At 34.5% G+C, this 10343-nt stretch overlaps 1 protein-coding gene across 1 annotated transcript; it reads left to right on the forward strand.

The window, feature by feature from the left end:
* The first annotated feature begins 7878 nt into the window (after positions 1-7878).
* Positions 7879-9073, forward strand: LOC110033535 (bZIP transcription factor 53). Its single transcript, XM_020737552.1, has 2 exons — positions 7879-7923; positions 8145-9073. The coding sequence occupies exon 2, from the start codon at positions 8437-8439 to the stop codon at positions 8866-8868; it is 432 nt and encodes a 143-aa protein (XP_020593211.1). The 5' UTR covers positions 7879-7923; positions 8145-8436; the 3' UTR covers positions 8869-9073.
* Positions 9074-10343: the final 1270 nt, after the last annotated feature.

Consider the following 10343-nt stretch of genomic DNA (forward strand, 5'->3'; position numbering starts at 1 on the left):
TTTATTTGCCTTGCATCCATAGTACCAGGCGAAGCATTACTCCAGCATGCAGGTAACCCTCAATTGGGCATGCCTATCAGGACTGAAACTTTATTTGCATAAAATTTAAGCTCTTCCCTCTGAAGTTGAATGTCATTCGATCAACATTCCAGCATTTTATTATGTGCATTGTTAGAATATGATCTTGAGGGTGTAGAGGGAGTTCAAAAAACAAAGCTAAACTCATGGCTACCAATTTATTCCAAGTTTCCTCATCCACTGATGGTAGGACTTCATCGAGGACTTCTCATACTGCAGATGGACCGCACCTGCAGTTCATTGATGTTGTGCTCAATAACCTACAATAATACACCATAATAGTTTAAGATCCAATAAAATGATGACAAAGATGGTGAATTTAAAAAAAAACTAACAACATAACCAAGCTTTAGGGATTGTGGTGAATTTAATAAAAAAACTAACAACATAACCAAGCTTTAGGGATTGGAAAGCAAAACCTTAAAATACCTAGATTCAATATTCTTCTTCTTCGTTCACACCATTTGCGATGCATCCTCGCATTCCGGCTTCTCAAGCTCTCCCAAATTTGCAACATTGGCCTCTTCCAAATCCGTCTTCATAGTCTCGGCAATGTCCTCTTTAACTCTAATGTTCCTTCACAAAAGCAATCTGAAATCTAGTGCCCTAACCTTTAAAAGGAAGACGACAAAGATATGGTGCAAGAATGCCTGTTTCTCAAAAATGAAAAGTTACTATTTGGCTTCCAATTTTTACTACGGCTTCATGGGTTATAAAACACTAATGTTGAGATTATACAAAGGTTATAATTACGTAATTAAGGGGTTACAAGAGGGTTAAGCGCGCGGTTCTGCGGTGACGGGATTAATATTCTATTACAACGAGGTTACAATGAGTTACACAAATGGTATACCTCTCTTTCTGTGGCTACGAGGTTATACGAAAGTTAAAATGAGGTTATAAACATGGTATCGCAACCTGAGTGGGAAAAGTTACACATCGATTACAGCGGGGTTACAAGGGTGTTACAGGAGGCCGACCACGGGATTTAATGGAAAGGTACACCTGGGTTACAAATTGGGTTACAAGCGCATTACATGAGGTCGACCGTGGGAGGTATTGAAAAGGTATAGAGGGGTTACAATCAAGTTACCATCACGGGCCAGGTTGACGGGTCACGAGCAGCAAAATTCCTATTTCTCTTATAATTTAACTACAGTGGGACCGTTGCAACATACGTGTCTTGACCTCATTTTTGGTTGAGGTCTAGTTTTTTTTTCTCTTTAGTAGCCTAGCCATAGGATTTTCCTGTTGACTATTCCTATAAGACTATAAAAGGAACCCTCACTATTACAAATTCCAAATTCTTCTTTGCTCAACTTGAATTTCCACATATTGGTAGTAACCTCTATCACTTAATAGGTGGGGTCAGTATGGGGTAACTCAAGGGAAGTCTCCCATAGGATGGTCAGACTTTAGGACTAACCCTTGGTGTTGTAATGGTGGTTGAAATGGCTTGCACACACTAAACTTTCTTGCATACCCCAAACCCTAAGATCCCTTGATTTGGTCCCATGATTCCTTTTGGAAAGCTCACATGAATGAACCTATACCCCTAGTCTGTGGCAAAGATTGTTAGAGCCAGCATATTGAGCATCCAAAATGAATTCTCATAGGGCTCCTATTGGTTTGGCATGGGTTCATGGCTTACTTGCCCATTCTAGTTGCCCATTCTAGCCCAAAATCATTGCCCATTCTAGCCCAAAATCACCAAATTACCAAAATACCCCTAATAACCTTAATTTTTGCCAAAAATCCTAAAATTACCCAAAATACCCAAATTTGCCCAAAAATCATCTCAAACCACTCACCACTACCTAAATTGACATAAAATTCACCCAAATCACCAAATTCCCAAAATACACATAAAATCACGAAATTACCAAAATGCCCCTCATGACCCAAAAAGTTCAAAAATTCTCAAAAATTTCAAAATCATTCCAAATATTCCCAAATTTCAATTTTTAAACATCGTAATGACCCAATTTGAAAAATTTTACTCAATTTGACCAAAAGCCCCAAATTTGCTCTTATGGGCCTAATCTCCCCAAATTAGCCTCAATCTTGGCCCGATTGACCCCAATATTGCCCAATTTAAATTTTAAACTAAAATTCAGTATCCCCAATCCCAATATCAACAAAATACAATCTCAATTTGACCCAATTACAAGCTTAATTTCACCCAAATAAAAAAGCCCTAATTTTGACCATATGACTAAATCCACCAAATTGGCCTTCAAATTCAATTCAAATCATTTGAAATCACGTCCAAACTATTCATGATACATTCCTATATCAAATTAAAGATTCAATTGATCCAAATTTTAGCCCAAATTCAACCCTAATTTTAAAAGACCAAGCCCACCACATCTAATTCCAAAAGCCGAAATCCAAAGCCCACATGATAATTTCTTCTCTCTTCATCATCAATTTAATCAAAATCATTCCCTAAGTTTTAAATTCATGATTAAATCATTTCATATTAAGCCTCATGACAAAATTCAACAAAAATACTAAATAAATCCAAAATCTCTTCTCATGAAAATTAGCCAAGCCAAGGACAAGTCATGAATCCATTCCCAAGCCATTGGTGAGCCATGAGAGCCATCAAGCTTTTAATGGCAAGAGGACAAGCCACTTTTAAGCCTCTTTAAAAAGTTTTTTAACCCTTTTAATGACACACTTAAACCCGTGCTTAGCCAAAATCCCTTGGATTAAAATCCCTTTTGATGCGGACCTCTCCACACCACTTCAGCTGATCCACCTGACCTTTGGCAGCCATGGGGAATCAATCAAGCCATTTCCATGAGGCTAAACCCGAAGTAGACCCAAGTTGAACCAAACCCTTATCCATTTCAATTAATCACCTTTACCCATGCACAAACCCAATTGGCTTCACATTTTCCCACCATTGACCATCCTCATTGGGATGGTGAGCTGAGCCTGGCCAGTCGGCCACCTAGGCTGTCGGAAAACCCAAGCCCAAATGCTCTACCTAGGCATAAACTCAAAATTAAACCCATCCAAGCTGAATCATTCCAATTGGATTGTTTCCCTTTTCTTCCCTCCACCTAAGTAATATTTTCCACCCACCAATTGCCTCTGAGAGCCACCATGGCCTCCTCTATTTAAGCTCACCCTCCACGGCCAAGGAGGGAGGGCTTGAAATTTCTTGGGGAGACTCTGCCAAATTGTTCCTACAGCTTATCTAAGACCTCATGAGTGCAATGCAACCATTCTCCAACTCTATTCCCCACTGATCAAAGCTAATTTCTCAACCCTAATGCAAGCTTAAAACAGGGCACCTCTCAAAACTCCACCAAATCCAAATTAATCACACCCACATCATCCCCTAAGTGAGAGAAAAAAATTCGCCACAAAAGCCCCATCACTAGCCGAGCCTAGAGTGGACTTTGATCAAAATCCAAAATCGGCGTTGGTCAAACTTGGGTCTAGACAATTCACCATGACCAGTGACTTCATCCTCCAGCTCTTTGAACCTCCACGAAGCTTCTCCAAGCATCCAATCAAGGCTTCCCTTCTTGGACCAAGGTATAAGATTTTTCCCTCATCCTGAGCTTATTTTAAGTCTCTATGAGCATAGGATCAATTTCATGGTAGGTATCTCCATAATTTTTTCAAGGTCAGGGTGGACCTCTAACTAGAGATATCTAATTTTCAAGTTAATGGAACCTATTTTGGTATAAAAGTTATAGTAATTAAAATACTCATTAAAAAATTAAAAATTTATTTTGTTAGGTTTAATGTGGTCAGTGGACCCTAGGAAAAATATAAACTTGTTTTAACTCATTAAAAATAATCTTAATTGCCACCAACCCTAACAAATGAAATAAAATTAATTTGGATTAACTACAAATTTAAATGACACAAAAAATCATTTTCCACTATATTTTAATGTTAGAGGAGCTTCCCATAAAAATTTCAAGTCAATTGAAGTTAATTTAATCACTCAAACAGATTAATCAAGTGAAAGCACATTTTTTGCATTAAAATAATTATAATAATTAAAATACAATTCAAAAAATCACCAAATTGGTTTTGTGAGCCCCTTATGACCAAAGAAACCTAAGAAAAATAAAATTGGAATTAAAATAAATACCTCATTTTTGAGTTATTTTTAATCATTTAAGCAATTAAAAATTAATTAAAAAATCATAAAAATTGAAAAGTTGTGAAAACACATTAAAATGTCACATTTGGCTTCCTAAGCACTTAGGACCAATCAAAATAATTTTTCTGAATTTCTTAGTCAAGATATTAATTTTTAAAGGCTTAAAATGAATTTTCTTTAATTTTCCACTAAAGTAATTCTGATAATTAAAATATAAACCAAAAAAATCTGAAATTTGTTTCTTTGGGTTCCCTGGACTCAAAGAAATTTAATAAAATATATAAGTAGTTTTTTACTTAAATAATATTTTATATTGAATATAAAAGTAGTTTTTTACTTAAATAATATTTTATATTGAAGTAATTCTCAAAAAAAATAATTCTAATAATTAAATTTAACCTCTAAAAATTATGAAAATTGGTCTAAGTGATCCTCTGACCTAGGTGAACCTCCAATAACTTTCTTAAGGATAAAGGTTTTGTTTTGGTTGAGTTATCAAATTTTCATTAAAAATCCCCATTTTTGCATTAAAAATAATTATAAAATTAAATAAATTCTGAACAATCACATTTTCTCTTATGTTTTAATTAACCTATGAGTGGGGTAACATAAAATTTTCAAGTCATTTGAGTTTAATTTAATGAATTATAGGGTGATAAGGCCTTAGGGGCAAAAAGGGTAATTTTGGAATTTAAGGCTTAAGTAATATTTAGACTTAACTAAAGGACTAAATTGGCAACAAATAATTTTAATTGATATGTTTTGATGAACTTAACTAAAGGACTAAATTGGCAACAAATGATTTTAATTGATATGTTTTGATGATTAAAATAGAAAAGGGATAAATGGTAGCAACCAATCTCATTTTGGTCTTATAAAGGATAAATTTGTAATTTCTTAAAATTAATGAAATTTGGAAGAATATTTAAATAATAAAAGGGATAAATGGTAGTAACCAGCCTCACTTTGGTCTTGTAATGATTTTTGGAAGTTCATAACTCACTGATTTTAAGCCCTAATTAATGATTTTGAAATGATTTATGACTCATGATAAGGATTAAAGGTATAAACATTTAAATCTTTTTCTCTAAAATTACAAATTTACCTATTAATTTTTAAGGGGTTTAGTAGTGCACTAGGCTTAATCAAAATTTTATTTAATGAGGTTTAGAAAACTACCTATAACTAATTTCAAACCTGTTTAAAACACTACAAGCCCATCTTTAAAATTAAAATGTTAATTAGACCAAATCACCCCTAGGGTTGGTTAGAACATCAGTTCATAGAGCATAAGAGTATGATAAGGATGAGTTTGAACAAACTCAGGACTTTTCAAGGGATTGTGAGATGTTCGAGATTTGGTCCCTGGACCTTTCTCATACTCTTTTGAATATCTTGAAGTATGATTAAACTCATTATGCCTTACTTAAGAAATCATCTATACATTTAAATGAATAGGACCCACTAAGATACGATAGGATTTGGTAGACACACTTTAAACTTGTAGTTCCTACTTTTTCTACAAGCATGTTCTAATTCCTGCAAAATTATATATTGGTCTTACAAGTACTGAACCTTCAGGTGGAGGAACGAAAAGACTTGACAAGTACGCTTTTATAGTTTACAACATCTTCTTTTCATTGACTTTCTTTTGATTATAGAGGTTGTAGCAAGAAGATATATTAGCATTACTCAACCATATAGGTCATAGTTGGTAACTATGATAACATTAGTTGACCACAGAGGTTATAGTAGGAAAATGTAATAGCATCAGTTGGTCATAGATGTCAAAGTTTGAAACTGCAATAACAATTAGCCATATAGACTGTAATTTGTCATATAGGTCATAGTTGAGAGATGTAGCAGTGTTAGTTGCCCACACAACCTGTAGTTAGAAGCTCTAATAATGACAATTGAACCAAATTTGATTAATATAATAATGTGTGTTGGTCGTATAGACATAGTTAGATGTTGTAGTAGCATTGATTAGCTATAATGTTCGTCGTTGGTGACCGCAATAGCTTTAGTTTGACATAAAGACCATACTTATATAATGTAATTGTGTCAGTCAACCACAAAGACCAGAGTCGATGACTATCGTAATGTAAGTTGCCATAGAGGTTGTAGTAGAAAGATGTAATAACATCAATCGACCATATGGGCTACAACTAATGATTGCAATAACATCATTTAGTCACATATGTCATAGTACAAAGATATTATAGCATTAGTTGGTCATGGAGGTTATAGTTAGAAACTCTAGTTGCAATTGGTAATATAGAGCGAAGTTGGTAATTCTTGCTACAACCTCTATAATCAACTGACACTATTATAGTCATCATAATATGCCTTTATGGCCGACTGACGCTATTATAACATTCAAATATGGTTTATGTGACCAACTAATATCATTGCACTCACCAACTATGACCTATGTCACCAAAAAAACGTTGTTACAGTTTCCAACTATGGCCTCTATGACAAACTGAGGGTCTGTTTGGGGCAGCTGCAGCTTATTGAATAATATGCTGATAAGTTGATTAAAAATAATCTACTGATAAGCTAACTATAGTGACTATTATTATTTTTTATTTTTTTGGAAAAGCCAGACCGCTGTCACTGTAGTGACTATTACTATTTTTTATTTTTTTGGAAAAGCCAGACTGCTGCCAGAAAGCTGTCACCCCACCTAGGTAGGTGTTGTGTGAAAAAGCTGTTTTTAGCATTTTTAAAACGCATAAGCTGTCAAAATGTAGTTTACCCAAATAGGTCAGGTGCATTTTCAAAATGTCACCGCACCAAATAAGCTGCCCCAAACGGACCCTGAGACTATTGCATTTATTGACTAAGGTCTTTGTGGCCGACTGACACTATTACAACTATCAACTATGACATTTATGACAAATTATAGTTATTACAACCAAGAACCATGCGTTGTAGCCGAATTATAACTATTATAATTGAACTATTATTGTAAATTTATAATTATCAGCTTTATAATTATATCTTCTTTAATTTAGGAGAAGTGTAGACCTATGTATTTAGAATCACTTATAGTAGATTACTTTGGGGGGCTAATCCCATGATTTTTTTTCCTTCGAGAGTTTTTCCACGTAAAATGTTTTGGAGCCTCATCTAGCTATTTTTTTTTTCTTATCAGTGTATTTTGGATCTTCGTGCAATATTAAGACGATAAATGTCACTCCAGTACCACAAATTTTCTTGCACGCAACAATAATATAACTGTAACCAAATAAAACTTATATTACCCCTATTTAAAACAGATTCAATAAATTTTAAATAAAAAATTTGAAGAGAATATCTTCATTCCATGTTTAAATTTTTATTTTTAATTAATTTCTTTCATCAGTAAATTATTTTTTAAAATAATAAATATTTAATCATAAAGTATATAACTAAAATTTACACCTTAGAAAAATTATTTTTTACTTTAAACTTATCAAGCATTAAAAAAAAATCTTAAACCATGAATCCTCTTCCGGTTTTGTCCCATTAATAAATAATAAATAATAATTCGGCCACACTGGTGGTAGATGGCATGTTCTTTCATTTCCCAAAACATATGCTAAAATAATAGTAGAATATTCGCATCTTTTCTCCTATAAAAGGCCATCCCCATGGCTGGCCAATCCTTCCCTTCCCTTGCCCATCGCGATTAGTACCTTCCGTCTCTACGCGCTCTTTCCAGCTAAGTATGATTTCCTTCCCTCTTTTCAATTGAGCGATATTTTATTTCGTTAGGATTTTTTTTCCTTAGGTTGCCATCGATCTTTTTCTTGAAACGCCAAAAATTTGTTCTTTTTGGCTTCCTGTTCTTGCTGAATTTGAACCGATTTCTATTAAAACCATCGCCCAAATCTTTTTGGCTTTCTGTGTGTTCTAGGATCCGATTTCTATTATAGATTCTTGGTAGAAAGAGACCCGGCGCCAATCGTTACCAAATCATTATAGATCTCAGGATCTATCATCCAGACTTTGATCCTTATGTTCTTGCACAAAATCAATCTCTAGCCTTTATGAATTTCTCTACTCTCCGCATCTGCTTCCTCCAGTCCTTGTCGGTTGTATTTCTCTATTGGTTCTACGTTTTCTCATGAATTAAGCCCCAAAATTGTCGCTTGGTCTCATTTGATTCTCGGAAAAGCCCAAATCTTCTGTATCATTAGGCAAACTTTTTAATCAACTAAGATTCCTCTGTAAAAAAAATGTCCGGGAAGGTTGCTCGCCAATCCTCCAGCTCTGAGAACTCTGGGCTGATGATTGATGAGAGGAAGAGGAAGAGAATGGTGTCAAACAGGGACTCAGCTCGGAGATCTCGCTTGAGGAAACAGCAGCACCTGGATGAGATTGTAAACCAAGTAGCTCATCTCAAGAATGAGAACGAACAAGTTGAGATGCAGATCAGTTTGCACATGAACCATTATCTGAAGGTGGAATCGGAGAACAATATACTGAGGACTCAGATAAGGGAACTGACTGATAGACTTCAATCCATGAATTCTGTTCTTCGGTTTGTCGAGGAGTTCAGTGGAATTTCTTTGGATATACCAGAGATTCCAGATCCACTATTGAAGCCATGGCAGCTCCCTTGTCCGGCGCCACAGATAGCTGCATCTGCAAATTTGTTTCAGTGGTGAGTAGCTCATCTTCTTGGTTGGTTTTCTGGTTGGTCTTTTTATGGTTTAGAAGTTGAGGTTTCTTATTGTTGTTGGTGGTGTTTGAGTATGGTCATTTATTGTTTTCCTCATTTCATTTCTGTTCTGATGTGGGAATGTGTTCAGTGTAACTTTTTTTTTGAATTACATGCTGTAGCATTAAATTTGACTAATATAAATAATTTTTGTGCTGTAGCATTTTATGTTGATTGTGCTCTTCTTATGTGCATAATGTTATGATCGTCAATTGCGAGCTATTTTATGCAAGTTACATTAGCATGTTGGTTGAGAGTTTAATCATTCCAATCACAGGTTCTAGGTACAAGGTCTTGGAAATTCATTATGTGTCAACTCGCAGGTTCTTGGTACAAGACCTTGCATATGCATTACGTGTGTTCGCTCAAATTTTCGAAAAAAAAAAGCACTGTTTTAGTGAAGATGCATGTGATTATTTTAGTTCGTGTGTTCGCTCAAATTTTCGAAAAAATAAAAAGCATACTGTTTTAGTGAAGATGCATGTGATTATTTTAGTTGAAAGCATTTGGCATCAATATATGCATGTTTTTGACATTATTTTTGTGATTGTTTTAGTTGATATTTAATGAGGTATGAAATTCAATGCAAATTATACGTCTCAAAACCATTCAAAAGAATTGAATTAGTGTTTGATTTCACGCGTTCTGGTTAAATCAAATACTAGACAGCTCAGAACAACCTAACAGGCCTTAAAAAGATGAGATGTGTCATGATCATTCATGAGCCTGAATTGGGGCCTGGAAGACCTAAAAGAGAAAACCTTAATGGTCAAGCTGAGGTTGATTGGTCCAGTTCAGGCTAGGGTGGCTTGGCTTATCCTTACTTAGGCTGTCTTCTCATTTAGAGAGATCTCAGGCAACAATGGCTTTATTGACCAAGCTTCTTGTTTGCCTCTTGTGGGTATGTTGTTTTTTATAGTATTGGTTGGCACTAATTATTTTGCATTATGTTCTAGAAGATTAAATCTTTTCAAAGCTGTTGTTCCTCCAATATTTCATTATTTTCCAAGATGTACATGTTAAAATGCTACTTTAGGGGGAGGAATTGATCTAATATAATGATGGGATGCATTATTAACAATTTTGATGGTTCAATTCGAGAGGTGAAATACTTTTACAGAATTGTTTTCAACATTATGGCTGTAAAGTTGATTTTTTATCATTAATATCTTTTTGGGAATCATGAGGACACACGCCTAGCCAAAAGTATATATAATAATAAAATAAGTTCTAATCATAGGGAGGATTAAAACACAAAAAAAAATTTTTGTAAAACTTAAGTATGTGAAGTAAAGAAACAACAACAACAACAACAAGCCTTTATCCCACTTTGTGGAGTTGGCTACATGAATCCTTTTTCTCCATTACGTCCTATTGTGTCATATTTTTCACATTTAATTCTAATAAATTAAGCTAATAAAT

Source organism: Phalaenopsis equestris, unplaced genomic scaffold, assembly GCF_001263595.1.
Source record: "Phalaenopsis equestris unplaced genomic scaffold, ASM126359v1 Scaffold001214, whole genome shotgun sequence".
Taxonomy (NCBI): Eukaryota; Viridiplantae; Streptophyta; class Magnoliopsida; order Asparagales; family Orchidaceae; genus Phalaenopsis; species Phalaenopsis equestris.